The 16,765-nt window shown below is 37.1% G+C and overlaps 1 protein-coding gene across 1 annotated transcript; it reads right to left on the reverse strand.

The window, feature by feature from the left end:
- Positions 1 to 1,327: 1,327 nt before the first annotated feature.
- On the reverse strand, positions 1,328 to 13,926 carry nt5c3a (5'-nucleotidase, cytosolic IIIA). The gene is made up of 10 exons (XM_048596413.1): positions 13,865 to 13,926; positions 13,643 to 13,751; positions 9,595 to 9,693; positions 6,926 to 6,995; positions 6,050 to 6,096; positions 5,883 to 5,968; positions 4,859 to 4,948; positions 3,977 to 4,139; positions 3,473 to 3,673; positions 1,328 to 1,999 (listed from the first exon to the last, which is right to left on the reverse strand). Exons 2-10 carry the CDS (start codon positions 13,742 to 13,744, stop codon positions 1,898 to 1,900), a joined length of 960 nt encoding a protein of 319 aa, XP_048452370.1. The 5' UTR covers positions 13,745 to 13,751; positions 13,865 to 13,926; the 3' UTR covers positions 1,328 to 1,897.
- Between the last annotated feature and the right edge of the window lie 2,839 nt (positions 13,927 to 16,765).

Raw genomic sequence — 16,765 nt, forward strand, 5'->3', positions numbered from 1 at the left:
AATTGAAGGAACTCCTCAGTATTGTACTTCTGGAGCAAGCTGTCTGCTATGAGTCCATAGACAACTGTGCATGATTAATGATGACCAGATGTGCTGGAACATTCAACACCATGTTTTTTTTTGCTTTCAAGAGTCACCCTAATGGGCAGAAAATGTCTTCTCTTTAAGGAAAAGAATCCCTGCAGAGGTTTACTAATGTTTTTTAAGCTTATTCAGAAAGATAAATATCCATACTTCCAAGTTATGGGATTGTATGTTAACCAGTTATTGCATTTTCCATCACTATTTGTTTACAAGGTTTTAAATTAAAAAAAAGTTAGGCATTTGATTCACCATCTTGGTAACTGGGTATTTCTATTTTATGCTGTGACCTGTTGAGTAACGATGCACTCTTCTAGCCTCAGTTATAATAGGAAAGTTGCAACCAGTGCAGGCCATCAGGTTCAGGATATTTCTCAGCCTTCAGTCCTAGTGATTGTTCTATGTTACTTCATCCACTTGCCCTTTTTTTAAAAATAAAAATCTTCAATAGAAAAATCAAACTTCAAATCCAGACAGGAAGTACCTAGGAAGGGGGTAGTGACATTGTCTGTAAGATACAATTCCATGAAGGGCACTATAAATTAGACTGTTGCATGATCATTCTGTGGCACAGCCTTACTAATTACTGGTGACTTGTGCCAAAACAGAGAACTTTGCTGAAACAGGGATAACGAGGTATAGAGCTGGACGGACACAGCATCAGAGGAGCAGGAAAGCTGACATTTCAGGCCTAGACCCTCCTTCAGGGTTGGGTTTCATATTGTCATTTCCAGTGACTAGTAACTGCTGCATAGTCCATCTGGCTTCATTTCTTTAGACCTTGTAGCTGTTTTATACAATTGAGTAGCTTACTAGACCATTTCAGAGGGCAGTTAGAGTCAACCACATTTTTATAGGTCATGTCACCTTTAGGCTAAACCACTCATGAATCGATTTCCCTTCCAAAAGGAAACTAGTGACCCACAAGGATTTTTACAATAACTGTTTCACTGTCAGCATTACCAATGACTAGCTTTCAATTGAATTTCCACAAACTGGAGGATTTGACCCCTGGCCCTAGATCATCAGTCTAGGGTTCTGGGTTACAAGTTCACTAGCATCACCACTACAATACTGATGCTCTAGTGTACTACTCTCTGCGTAGTTCCCACACTGTCACTGTCTGCACCCCATGAATTGAAACCCATTTCTCCCATGCTAAGCTTTCAGCCACCCGTTCAACTCTTTCAGACAGAATGAAGAGTTTGTTACAACAAGTTAAGGGCTTTAAGAAACCAGGCTCCAATGTTTTTAAAAACTCTCCCAACTTTAATGTACTGTACAACAATTTCTCTCAGGTACATCATTTTAAAATACGCAGATGACAATGTTCAATAGGCAACACAAGCTGTGACCAAGCACACCAAGAGCATCCTCACTTATCTACAACTACAAAATGTTTGAAAAATTATAAAAACTGTTTCAGAATGCTTGTTTTTTTGTATAGAACTTGCAATAGTTGTTCACAGGCAATTTAGCCACAGTACATCAAGCTTACAATACTCCACTCTCAAAGAACATATACTGAAAACTACACATGGAGATGCTTTGAAATGTTAAAGCCAGAATTTAAACTATTACATCTAGAGGTAGTTTAAAATCTGCTTGTGGCTGACGTAACTGCCAATCTTAGAAGAGGTATTATTCCCTTTATTCACTGCAGACACATTTGTGCAAATTTTAAGAATATTTTAAGTTCCAGATGCTGAAGAATGAACAGCATTTTCAACAAATGGGGCTGTTCAATTACATAATATTAATGTTAAAGTATTTCAGTTTTGAGCTCCCACAAGCCTGTATGTCTTCAGTGCTCATATCACAGAATCTTCTGGAGGATAGCATTCGTCAAATCTAACGTCTCTTCTTTAACCAGAACTATATCGTAGGAGTCCATGTACTTTTCTAAACTTTCTTCCACCTGTGCATGTTTAAAAAGATAGATATGTATGTTTAGATCTACAAATTCTGGGATACTAGATACAAAAGATTAATGCAGCTAATCTTAATCAAAAATTGATTTGTTTGCCATGTAATTACAAGGACTCTACTCATCTGATTTTTTTTATTCAAGGTTCTAGTACAATAAATGAGTGAAATAATAAAAGGCTTGCTAGGCTACTCCAGTACATCATCTGTACGATAAGTCTATTGAGGTAAGAACAGCAAAGAAAAGGGAGAATGGCTGTGAAGCTTGCCTAACACAAGCATTCATTTTCAAAATCAAGCACACAAAGGGAATACATGCAAGTCCACATGTCACTTCCTGGAATTCCATTCCAAATTATATCTGATTCTTTGACAAAAGTAAATATTAAAGGGGAATTACACTACAGATGGTACAGTATTGGCTTGGATACAGGACTGGCTGACAGACAATGTAGAGGGTCAGGATAAATGGGTCCTTCTCTGGATGTCGAACTGTAACTAGTGGGGTGCTGCAAGGTTTAGTTTTCAGACCTCTACTATTTACAATCTATACAAATGCTCTGCAACCAGGGACAGCGTGTAACATAGCAAAATTCACAGATGATACTAAAATAGGTGGAAAAGCACACTGATGAGGAGATAGACTAGAATGGGCCAGAATTTGACAGATGGAGTTTAATGTGGACAAGTGCAAGGTTATCCATATTGTCTGGAAAAATAAAAGAGCAAATTATTATTTAATTGGGAAGCAGAATCGAAGAGCATCAGTGCAATATCTGGGTGTCCTTATGCATGAATTGCAGAAAGTGGTTATGTAGGTGCAGTATATAATAAAGAATTATTGCAAAAGGACTGGATTATAAAAGTAATGTTGTTACAGTTATGTAAGGCGATGGTGAGACCACACTGGAGTCGTGTGTCCAGTTTTGGTCTCGTTACTCGAGGAAGGATGTGGTGGCATTGGAGACAGTTCACAGGAGGTTCACCAGATTGATTCCAGGGTTGAAAGGGCTGTTGTGAGGAGCAGTTGAAAAGTTTGGGCTCATACTCGCCGAAGTTCAGGAGAATGAGGGGATCTGATTAAGGTATATAAAATGCTAAAGGGACTGATAAGGTGGGGGTTGAGCAGTTGTTTCCCCTTTGTGTGACTGTCTAGAACAAGAGGTCATCGATATACTTTGAGAGGAGGTATGTTCAAAATATATGAGGAGAAACTACTTCTCTCAGAGGGTTGTGAATCTGTGGAACCCAATATCTGAGCGCAGTGGAGGCAGAATCAATCAACAGATTCAAGAAAGAAAGATATGTTTCTGATGAAAAGCCAAATAAAAGGGCTGAGGGGAATGGGCAGGAAAATGGAGTCGAGACCAAGATAAGATAGCCATAATGATGCCAATGGCCTACACATGCTCCTATGTTCCTATTACTCCAATTAAAATTAATGACTTGTCATAATATTTCTTACTTTATTATTTAAGAATCCAATCTTGAGAATGCTTTCAACGTTTTGAACACCATCTGCCATGGTCAAGTCTCCTAACGAATCACCCAGAAGGATGATATTACAATTTTCCTTTAGCTGATCGAAGTATTCAGAGCTTCTTATGGCTCCATCGTGTTTATTGTAAACATGGATAAGCTCACCTTTAAAGCCTTTCAGAACACCCTGAAATGAGAAACAAAAAAACTCAGCTGAATGACTTTTTGCTATCGAATAGCTAACACACACGTGGCTCATAACATGTTGGACAAATTACTTTAAGCAATGCCTTCCATCTATTAAAAGTAACCATTACTGTTTAAAAATATGGCTTGACAGATCACAATTAAACATCTTTCACAAGGGTTATATCAAAGAGACTGTTTCCAAGCGTAGGCACTGTTGTAATGGAAGTTCTTTCTTGCAATGGATTACTAAGTTCTTTGCAATATTGTAAATTGTAGAAAAAGAATTCAGACAGCAAAATACCTTTTCATCAAAGTCCATGAAGTTGGAGACTACCTTCACATTCGAATGAAAGACACCAGCCTGAGAAATAATCTCCTCTAGTATATCACCAATACCAGCTGAGAATATGAAGACTGGGATGTTGTGTTCATTCAGCTTATCGAAGAACAGTTCATAACCATCTCTAGAATGGGACAACACATTTAACCTATGGTTTGGCAAGTCTTTTAAAAAAATTCATAAAGTAGAATAGAGACAAATACAAATTTCATACTTAAATAATTTGAATAACAAAGGTAACAAACCAAATCGGCAATCATTGAAAATGTTCTCAGAGGTATGTGAACTAATAATAGATAACGTGTTAATACTGTCGCATCAAAGGACTCCTGGAACTGTCCAAGTTATTGGCTCTCACTGCCCATTTTTATACTTTAAATAACTGCACAGAATATTTAAAGAAATAGAACTGAGTTTTGAAAATAATTATCACCCATTTAAGACAGATGAGGACATGATCCCCCAAAGGTTGAGTGTCTTTGGAATTTCTTTCCTCAAAAAGGTAGTGCATGCAGAACCTAGATATTTTTAACATAGGGATATCTATCAGGGGTATGCAGGAATATAGAATTGAGATTAAAATCACATCAGTGATCAACTTATTGAATGGCTCAGCAGGCTCAAAGGTCCAAGTGACCGACCTTCTCTTGTTTGTCATTTGTATGCACTGCAGATCATACTGGAGGATCACAACTTCGCAGAGTAATTTTTTTTTAAGATTATAATTATAATAAAACAAACAAACATCCAGGATGCAATGCTTGAATAAACAGCTTGTGTAATTTTAGATTTCTGCACTAGTCACAGACTGCACCCTCCACATCACTGAAATCCTCACAGTACCTCAGCATCACGTCCGATTCCCTCACCACTGCAGCCAGTTTTGCCCTTTCAATACCTTGTTCAATTAGTAAATTGTGGGCTTTGGTCCACCTGCACAAATGAGATTTTATTTTGAAAGCTGTTGATACATACAAGACAAGAAACACAAACATGAAGAACTAGGAAAGAATTCCATTTATAATCACTGTAGAGATACTTCGTTATGTTATCAAAATTTCACTTGTAAGTAGTGAAACTATTAGCTCATTTTCAGGCCAGTATCAAGAAAAGTCTTTTAAATTAGCTTCACCCTTCATTCCATACATTAACGAATTAAATCAAGAAACTTGTATCATCTTGGATTTTATATTTTGCAGTATTCAAGTTGTAGGTCCAATGACTAGTAAACATCTGCAAAATACATTTGAACCATAATGTTAAATGGAGGTTCTCAGAGCTAAAGAGCATCAATAAATTTAGAAGTGAAAGATACTTTGATCATTAACACAGTTTAAAAGAAATAATTTAGGTTTAAAAACACCTACCCATTTTCCTTCAACAATGTAAATTTCATATCTACATTTTGACCAGTAATGTACTGAAGTCACTGAAGCAGAAGACACCTGAGAAAGCCCAAGCCACTGAGGCAATAATTGACAGATTACAGGTTAAGTACTGAGTGAACTCCCAGCAGTGACTCTCAGGTTTCTGTGATAAAACCATAGTTTGACTCCAAATTTTGACGTGAACTAGCTTATCATTCACCACCAGTGAAAAGAGCAAAGCAGTAGTCTAATGCCACTAATCATAGGAAGAAACTCTCATGGTAATGGTTATAAATGTGATGTACGCAGCATTGCTCAAATTCCAATATTAAATAACAAAAAAAGGCACTTTTGGATATAACTGTAATATTATTTTATTGCAATTAGGCAAAGTCAGTTTTTGTTCACGTTTGAAGCCATTCTTTAGCAAAATCATTTGACTGTAATTACTAGACAACCATTTTTTCAGGTTCACTGTTTATTGAAAGGTAAAGACTTACCATTCAACCATGAAAGGGTACTTGTCCTCAGCACTAAGAGCAGGATCAACTTCAATTGGATAGTATTTATTTCTAATTTGCAGCAACTGCAAGAAAGAAATACACAAATGAAGACTGAAAGCATGACATGCAAGAAATTTTTTTGTTGTTGTTGTTGAAACAAATACCTTTTTCCTACAGTCCTCTGAGATTAACTTACAGTTGTCAATAATATCTGTTAAAAAAGGAATAAAAATTAATGTTCAACCAAATATATTGTAGAGTTTTTAAAAGTTATTAAGTAGATATAAAGTAGTTATGTGGTCTAGCTGTGTGGAGTTAATGTTTGTTTAGTAATGTTCTATTTTGCATAGGTGATTAAGAATGTTTGTTACCATGAATGATAACAGGCAACCAATATTGCTGTGATGTAATATATTAATCAGTAAGCTGCGCCATTCAAATCAAGGGGGCGTGTAAAAGCTTGCGGTCAGCTTGTTGTTCTTAGCAATGCAATAGTAGGACCCCAGCAGTTTGCAAATCCAGAGTGAAAAATAAAAATTCAATGGATCCCTTTGGCCTTTGTCACAATGATATGAGACAGTCACAAGTTGACACTTTAAGGGCAAATCTCTAAAAAGGAAATGATTTACACATTAAATAGGAAAAAAAACAGCTTGTGTACACAGAACATTTGAACAGAGGATGAAAGAACTATAAATCTGATGTGTCAGACTAATGGCAAACCTGAGAAACTCCAATGCATGTCATAATACACATTGGCAAATTAGAAGCATTCATCAGTAAATATGGAGCTGTTGTATGATCTTGTTGGTTGATTCCACACTGGGTTAACCATCTCCTCAGAAACAAAAATTCAAATAAGACAATGGTATCAATAAAGCCATTTTGAAAATGTGACAGGAAATTAAGGATGCATTTTAGTAAAAGCTCAGCATTCAGGTGATGGGTTTGATCTTTGTTGGCACAAGTCTTCTGCTTCCCAGCAATGTGAAGGCATCAATTCAAATGGCCACAATTCTGTATTATATCAGAGTACCTACTGTGACAAGTTGGACACCTTTTCCCATTATGGAAGAACTTGCTTAGTGTCATATCAAAATCTGTGATTATCTGTCAAACATCAAAAGCATAGGTCACAATTAATATTGAAAACTGCTAAAAATTACATTCTTTAAAAGACAGTTAATAGCATTAAAAATAAGTTATTACAATAAGTTACTGTTAATGCAAGCACCTTTTCCAATTGGTGTAATTATCATTGAAAAACAGCTATATTTGTAATGTATTTCATGATATTACCAGATGTCTAAGTGCCTTGCAGCTGATTAAGTACCTTTCAAAATACAGTCACTGTAATAATAAAGTATTAGATCAAAGTATTCATACAGTACCACTGACTATCACTTGAATCCAGACACCCCACTTTATTTGTTTTTAGATTAAAGTATTGAAGAAATGTATCACTCTGGGACAATAGAATGGGCTACAAGCCTTTTTCGCCTTACTGGTGGCTAAATTGTGAATTAGAACTCCAGAATATGCAGAATGCATGGTTCATTGTTTAATTTGTATCTGGTCTCCATTTGAACCTATGACACTAAAAGAAAAGGGAATATGCCTGTGCAAGTTTGTGATGTAATATTCCAAAAGTTATGAAACAAAATGCACTATAACATTCTACAAAATGCTTTGCATTGAGAAACATTATATTTCTGTAATCTTTGCTAAATATTACTCATTTTATTGAACTCATGTCTATAACAACATTAAAGCTAATTTGAGATTTTCCAGATGTAATGCAAATATTTGACACGTATTGAAGTGCTTCACATACTGTCAAAATGATGCAGAAAATTCAGCCCAACGTATATTTGCTAGATTGTTTTCCTGTTGTCCTCTAAATTTCTAATTCTATTTGAAACTTACTACTCTATCTGCTTCCACAGACCTTTCAGGCAGTGCAGTCCAGATTATTCAATGGATAAGTATATTCTCATTTAAGCAATTGTCTTAAATCTATTCAGATAGTAGGAACTGCAGATGCTGGAGAATCGGAGATAACAAGGTGTAGAGCTGGATGAACACAGCAGGCCAAGCAGCATCAGAGGAGCAGGAAAGCTGATGTTTCGGGCCTAACCCTTCTTCAGAAAATTCTAGGCCTGAAATGTCAGCTTTCCTGCTCCTCGGATGCTGCTTGGTCTGCTGTGTTCATCCAACTCTACACCTTGTTGTCTTAAATCTATGTTCTTTGATTAGTAACTATCCTGACAGCAAAAACTGTTTCCCAAAGCTCCAAAATGTACTCAGCTAATTGCAAGCCGTTCTCTGAAGTGCTCTGCTGCTAGTTGTTTGTATAAAACTGTCCCTTTACTTGACTACTGGTGATGGAATCTTACTGATACTAGGTTGCGCTCCCTCAAACTCTTCTCCTACTTCCCCTTCCCTGAACAATGGAACATATTGAATATTAAAGCAACTATGTGAATGCAGTGTTGTACTGACCTAGATCCATGATATCAGAATTAAATTGTTTAGATATTTGCAGTTCACCAGGCTTTGAAGTTTCAGAGCAAAACCCTCAGTACGTTTCCTGTCTGGAAACCCGAACTGCACAAATCAATGCAGTTGTTAGGGTTACGTACTTGAAAGAAGTAGATAAAGTGTACCCACATTTTTAATAAAAAATAAGATCAGGGTAAAAAAAAAAGTCAAGAGCAGTGCGCAGTTAGCATGAGCAAGAGAGCAAAGTCAAATTGAGTATTAACTCATACAACTTCGATCTCTTCAGGAAGTTCTCAATGACAGTGACAAGTAGGTTATAGAAAAGTAATAACAGTCATGTACTAGCTACACAATTTTCAAAGAATGCAGGGAATAAAAGTAAAGATTATTTTGCTATTCTAGCCTAACCTATTTACATAAAAGATTTAGTACAGCAAAGCAATCTATTATACTCTGCCACACCAAACAGAACTCACTCAATTGTAGTTGAAGTGTTACTGTCAAGGCAATAGTTGAAGATAGTTGGGAGCAGAGCAAGGAAATATGATTAACACTATTTACTTGTGAGACAGGTAAAGACTGTTTGGACTAGTGGTCTGTTCTTTGCAGTAATTTAAGAGACTTACAAGCTATTTAGATAAATACATGAATAGGAAATGTTTGGAGGGATATGGGCCAAGTGCAAGCAGGTGAGAATAGTTTAGTTTGGGATTATGGTCAGCATGGACTGGTTGGACCAAAGGGTCCGTTTCCATGCTGTATGACTCCATATAGCCATTTATAACTACCACATACAAAGTACTTACTGCCAATGAAGCACTTTTAAGCATAGTCACTGGTGTCATGTGGGAAACAATACAGTCAATTTGCACACAGCATGCTTTTTCAATCAGCAACAGATAATTTATATGCATTATGTACAGATTACAGACACTCAGGAGTTAAAGGCTGAAAAAAGACTTGGTTGGTATATCTGTGTCAAAGTTTTTCTTGTTAAAATTTAGCACCAGGCATACTGTGACTTGAAATACTTTCTACTTTGTGTAGGATGTGGCTCAAAGTGGCATTAACATTTATAATAATGGTGCTATATATCAGAAAAAGAAAATTGTCAAATTTAAGTATCCAGTTTGGAAAGTGAGGTTAAATTTTGCAGCTATATTCCCAGATTCCTTCAATTTCACCCTTCATTACAGATGTTGCTTACCTGAAGTTTGGAAGCTCCTCCTTTGATAAGGCCACATATGATTTGTTCTACTCTTTCGGGGTCCTTAATGTAGACATTTTTTTTCTGGAATTCTGGCATCTGTAGAACGGAGGGATATTTATAATGAATACTGTGAGTACTTGATAGAACATCACTTACATAAATATTAGTTTTGTTATTTGTATACAACAAATTTGAAGAAATCAAATATTTCAGGTTTTTTTAAAAATTCATTCACAGGATGAGGGCGTTGTTGGCTAGGCAGCATTTAGTGCTTATCCCTAATTGCCCAGAGTCAACCACATTGCTTTGGGTAAGGAGGCACATGTAGGCCAGACCAGGTAAGAGTGGCAGTTTCCTTTCCTAAAAGGCCATTAGTAAACCAGATGGGTTATCCCCAACAAATGACAATGGATTCATGGCCATCATTAGGCTCTTAATTCCAGATTTTTTTTTAAAAGACTTAATTCAAATTCCACCACCTGCCACAATAGGATTTGAACATGGATCCCCAGAACATTATCTTGGTCTCTGAATTAACAGTTGTGATGATTCTATTAAAGCACGACCTCCTCGAGGTGTCTGTTTTGCAACCTTCCTCTTATTGATTAGGTTGTAGCAAAATGGAATGAACATTGTTCAGGTATGCAAGTCAATGTGACACTTCAACATAGCAATACATAGAATTACAAAAAGCTGATCACTGAGGAACACTTTACATTGCGATCAAAATAAATCTCTACTTGTGGTTAAACACCAGTCGTGGGGTTGACTTTATTTAATACAAAAATTTGGGAAGCCAACTAATATTAGAGGTGTGTATATTTTGTTTGAAATTAATTATGCTATATATCTAGACTAACATTCACCTACGCTCGGTTCGCAATAAACAACTGCACCTCCCAGTCGCGAACCATTTCAACTCCCCCTCCCATTCCTCAGACGACACGTCCATCCTGGGCCTCCTGCAGTACCACAACGATGCCACCCGAAGGTTGCAGGAACAGCAACTTATATTCCGCTTGGGAACCCTGCAGCCCAATGGTATCAATGTGGATTTCACAAGCTTCAAAAATCTCCCCTCCCCCTACCGCATCCCAAAACCAGCCCAGCTCGACCCGCCTCCCTAACCTGTTCTTCCTCCCACTATCCCCTCCTCCCACCTCAAGCCACACCCCCATTTCCTACCTACTAACCTCATCCCGCCCCCTTGACTTGTCCGTCCTCCCTAGCTCCCCACCTACACTCACCTTTACTGGCTCCATCCCCACCTCTTTGACCTGTCTGTTTCCTCTCCTCTATCCATCTTCTATCTGCCTCCCACTCTCTCCCTATTTATTTCAGAACCCCCTTCCCCTCCCCCATTTCTGATGACGGGTCTAGGCCCGAAACGTCAGCCTTCCTGCTCGCCCTGCTGTGTTCATCCAGCTCTACACCTTGTTAACACAGACCAGTGATCACGTTTGAAAATCGATTCCCTATAATACCGTCAGGGTTTTTTAAAAAATAAGTTCCAACCAAAAGCAAAGTCAAATGGTGCAAAATCATTAATCTCAAGGAAATCTTACCACTTCCAAGCAACTGCAGACAGCAATAGTTTGTACTGTATTTCCAAACAAGGGAATTTATGACAGTGTTAAAGTTGATCGTACAAGACAAAGCTGAGATTTATGATCAATTTCCTGTCATAATACATTATCCATCAATCTCCTCCCAATCTTATACTTCAAGGCAAATAAATTATAGGTCCAAATTAAAGACCACTTGACACTTTTTGACATTCATCAGGTCGTGCACATAGCTGACATACCCCACCGCCATATGTTTGCACAATATTCGCAATATCTGTTGAGTTCCAACTATGTTCACGCTTTTCTGTCACCAGACATTCTGCAAAAATTACTGCAGGGAAAAAGCTTGCTTCAGTTAGTAACATCTTTCCTGAGTAGGTTGATAATATTCGAATCCCCACGCTAGTACTTCAGCATACAGTCTCGGTTGACACTCCAGAACTATATTGAAACTGCTACAGTGTCAAAATACCATCCTTCTTTTATGATAAACTAGGACCATTTCCAGGTGTTCGATATGCTGACATTTCACAGCATTATTTGAAAAGCAGCAAATTCTCCATGGTCTGTCAAATGACAAAAAAAAAACCAAAAGCCTCAACTAGCACATTCATCTTACTGCTGTTGTGGAACATCACTCTTTCCACTCATTGGACATAGCACCTCAGTATGCTTGCAATATTACAAAACAATTTACTAGCATGATGGTGCCCCAAATCTTACAAATTAAAAGTCACTAACGAGAAAAGGTCAATTAGGTACCACTGATTTCAGGACTATGTTTCACCTACTATACAATTCAAATCACAAACCAAGTTACAAACAACGATTCAACAATTCACGATAAACAGAGCAGCATTTAATCAAGTCACAAGTGGAACTTTATCCACATAGATATTAGACTGTTTTCTTTTTGGAAAAAAAACTAAAAACCAGAAAAAGACAAACAGTGGATAATTCAGGGTTGTGCTGCTCAGGAAGGAAAAAGGAGAGAGAAAAAGAAAGAATGGATTAAAAAATTGTCTACCAACTAACAGAAACAGTCAATAAAAAAAAAGTGAGAGGCAAGTAGTGGTTCATAAAAACATGAGGGGTATAGATAAGTTGAATGGCAGGTGTCTTTTTTCTAGGGTGGGGGATTTCAAGACTAGGTGGCATATTTTTTTTAAGGTGAGAGGAGAAAGATTTTAACAAGGTACAAGGGGTAATTTTACATAGTGGTTCATGTGTGGAATGAACTTCTAGAGGAAGTGGTGGATGTGGGTACAGTTACAACGTTTAAAAGACACTTGGATAAGTACATGAATAAGTAGTGTTTGGAGGGATACAGACCAAGCACAGGCAGGTGGAACTAGTTTAGTTTGGGATTATGGTCAACATAAAAAGGCACAGGAATTGAGAGAAAAGTGATGGCATGAAGGTGATGGAAAATACAGTAATTAGGTTCATAATTAAGACAAACAGAGCTGGAAAAGTTCAGAGGATCAATCAACTCAAAAAAATAGCAGGAATACACATGTGTATCGTTGCCAGCTGGCACCATGTTTTGATGAAGGGTCTCCATTCACCCACCAGATCAAAACAAAGCTCCTCTGTAATGTAATCAGAGGATATTGCTACTGTCCCCAAATCAGTGCTTAGGATACATCTGCAGATATCAGACTGTCCTGCAAAGGATAGGGTTGTGTACAATATTCAAGTGTACGCTTCACTTCTCCCAGGTGTTACTTTTGTGATTAAAATATACCAGTGGGTTTGTAACATCACAAAGAACATTCTATAAATATATCTATTTTAGGGTAACAGTAATTCCCACTGTAACCGTACACTCCAGCATTGAATGTTTGCGACTACTACCATTTATAAAGTTCCTATCTGACTGTCAGTTCTTTGAAAGCAGCTTTCATATAGCTGGATACTTGAGCAACATTGTTTGCCTCAGTTCTTAAGTTTGACAGCAGACTTTAGAACCGGACTACAGATTTATAAAAAATGTGCTGCATAAATACTTTTTTGGAAAATACATCATTACAAAGATCTGATTATCGATTTACAACTAAACTAGTTAACCAACACGTCAAACCATCTTTGCATGCAAGTATAACAGTTGAGAAAGAGAGACTTGCTGCAATTTTTCCAGCTTAAATTTCCAGAAAACATTCCTCTAAGACTAGCAACCATGTATCTATTGACTGCTCTTGACGGAAAGCCAAGGGCGGTAAGCCGATCCAAGTTTGGCACAGCCATCCTTCGTAACCTCTACACTATTCCAGTGACTTTGGTAATTATCAGGCTTGCCTCCCCAGGACAAGAAAGCACTCAAAAAAGATAATATATACACTGCTTTAGAAAACTGATTTTGTACCATATTCTCATGTTGTTCTAGAAAACTGATATTAAACAATTATTGAGGTGTTGCTGCACAAAAACAAGCAGCCTTGCAGGTGAAAATGGATTTTGTTTTGTTCAGTAGATACCTGTGTGTGTAGTGCAGCACATTTTCTCCTCATTAACCCTTGACTCAGTCCTGCAGCCACGACAGCGGTGCTCAACAACATCCAGAGCCACAGTACTTGCATAAAACAGCTAACAGAGAAATAACCAATTAAATTACTTCCTTAAAAAACCTTTCAGGTCTAAGCTCAAATTGCAGAAATCTCAATTGTGTGCAAAAGCACTTATACCTGCAAATGCTTTACCTGCAAGTGGTTTACAACACAAGTTGAGCACAGGTTTCTATCAGGCTGTCCTTGCTGCAATCTGCAGAAGTGATAGGAAAGATTTTGTTGATTATCAAAGCCTTTATATAAACACAGCCCAAAATAGCAGAACCAATCACTTTAATGCAGTGCCACGATACCACAAATAGAAGGGTGTGTGAAAAAGTCAGTAAGGATTTCAGTTTAACAGCTTTGGTGTCTGAAACAAACTTGACATTTTAAGCTGCAAATAGCTCAATTAATTGGGGTAGGCAAAATCCAAAATATTTTTCTGAATATGAAGCGTCCCATAAACTGGACAGATTTAAACAGCTCAAAGTAAAACTGCTGAGTTTAAAGAAACTGAAAACACTTTGTATTTTGTAAAATCAATGCAATATCATCATCAGCTGCATTTTAAGCCTAATCAACAGTTTGCTTTGCTTTTCTATATCTCCTTCCAGTGCTCAAGTTATACTTTTATAGTTGGGAAAAAAAAATTCACAATTTTGTGTTGTTTTTCCCCATCCTGTTTACTTGATATTTCTACTTATTTTGATTACAAATCATAAAAGCCAAGTCAATACCACAAAATAATTAGCTAATCATACAGATCCAAAAACTTTTATAGAGAACATAAATGTTTCAAAGTCCAGCTTAAAAATTACGATGACAAATTTTATTGCTGAGTTTTATGATTTAAGCTCCCTATATTTTTTAAATATTTCAGTTTATTTCACTTTTTCAAAAAGTATAGTCAGTAATTCAATCTAGTGTCTCGGTGATAATCACGTGTTATGAAACAGACCAGTAGTGCAGCACACTCACTAGGTGAAAATCAACATTCTATATCTTGGGGAGCTACTCTAACAGTTAACTGTGAAAGACTGTTTCTGTTAGTATACTGGAAAATAATCTAACTGCAAAACCTATCATAGGCAATGAATATTCAATGTAGTCAACAGGCAGGATTTGCAGACTAACAGGTTATGCAAAATTCAAAAAATTAAAACCTAACGACAATATCCATGTTCTAAAGCAGCATTTTTAAGTATGAATCATCTTCCAAAAAGTTTACACAGCAGTAACAAATTTAAAATGTGTTTAAAAAATGACTTTGCTACAAGTTGCTGTTTATTTCATTATAGTGCCACACCTACGATTGGGAAACACAATTAGACAGAGCATTTCAGCATTCTTTGAACTAGGTGCTAAATATTCTTGGTTATCATCTGTTCAGCAAAAACTGTATTAAAAGAGTGGGAGGGGTGGTATTACTGATTAACAAGTACATTCCAGTCCTCGAGAAACAGGACTCGCATGTGAAATCATATTTGAACAGTAGGCTACCTTGGAAGATAAGGTAATGTGAGTGAAGACATTTTTTCAAAGATGATTGATACTTATAAATAAAGAAGTAATAAATGTTGCATTTGGTACATGGATATTGTTGAGGTGTTTTAATTTTTGACCTTTGCAACATCCCTGCCTATTGTGGACATTGAGCATTCCTTGCCTTGAATTGATTTTGCAATCTGGTTGTTTTCCAGCATTCTGACAGAAACACTCTTTTCTCAGTTGACTGTTTCACTGGAGTAGCTCCCCAAGATATAGATTATCAATTTTCACCTTGTATGTAAGTGCTGCAATGTTGGTCTGTTTTGTAACACATGCGATCAAGGAGATTTGAAGAAAGAATTTATTTGGCTAGGGTTAAGGAAAAGTGTGCAATTACGTTGCTTGACGTTATCTACTGGCCATAAACTAAAAGGAAGGATCTATAGGAAAATATTAGGCAACATAGTAGAAAAAGTAAAAATGATATATAGTACTTTTAATAGGAATCTTTAGTTATCCAAATACAGACTGGGATTGTAATTATTTAAAAGGGAGTCCTAGAGGGTGTTCAGAAAAATTTTCTACAGCAGTATGTTTCCAGTCCAATGAGAAAGGAGGTACTGATAGGCCTGGTTCTTGGTAACGACATGGACCAAATGGGTCAGGATCACAGAGAAGTGTTTCAGGCGCAGAGATTATTGTATCATAAGGTGCACACTTAATATGGAAAAGAACAACTCAGTCTAAGAATAATTAACTGGGGATAAGCCAATTTCAACAGGGTAAGAAAGCATCTGGGTTGCATCAGCTGGAGTAAAAGACAAGCAGGAGAAATGGTAACTGACCAATTGACTGCCCTCAAATCTGGCAGAGTCAAGATATGTTCCCTCAATATGGTAAGGTATGGTAAGCAAAGCCAGATCTCCCTGGATGACAAAATTAAGTTAAAGTATCAAAAGTGCACTAATGACAAATGTTAGCTAGAAAATACAATTGAGAACCAGAAAAAACAGAGAAGGTTCAAGGGGAGGTGAAGAAAGACATGAGAAGCAAAGACGGAGTATGAAAACAGACTGGCAACCAACAGAAAAGAAAATCCCAAAGCTTTTCATAGGCTTACAGGAGTTGTAAAAAGAGTAGACCAATTCATATACCATAAAACTCATACAAGACTGTAGTACTGCATCCAGTTCTGGACGCTGCCCTAAGACAGTTTCAGACAGTGCAGAAAACATTCAGGAGGATGGCTCTGGGGATAAGTAAAAATAGATTAGTCAAGTTAAGACTGTTTTCAAAGGAGTAAAAGCGGCTAAGAGGTGAATTGATAGAGCTATTTAAAATCATGGGATGTGCCTGGGCAGAGTATATTGGGTAAAACTATTTCCCTTCAGAAGTGGGCTGAGAACAAAACAGCACAGATTTAAAGTAATTGGTAAAAGAAACAAAAAAATGACATGAGAAAGGGATAGTAAGAACTGCTGATGCTGGAGTCAGAGGTAACAAAAAGTGTGGAGCTGGAGGAACACAGCAGGCCAGGCAGCATCAGAGGAGTAGGAAAGTTGA

Source organism: Rhincodon typus, chromosome 4, assembly GCF_021869965.1.
Source record: "Rhincodon typus isolate 14 chromosome 4, sRhiTyp1.1, whole genome shotgun sequence".
In the NCBI taxonomy this organism is placed as follows: Eukaryota; Metazoa; Chordata; class Chondrichthyes; order Orectolobiformes; family Rhincodontidae; genus Rhincodon; species Rhincodon typus.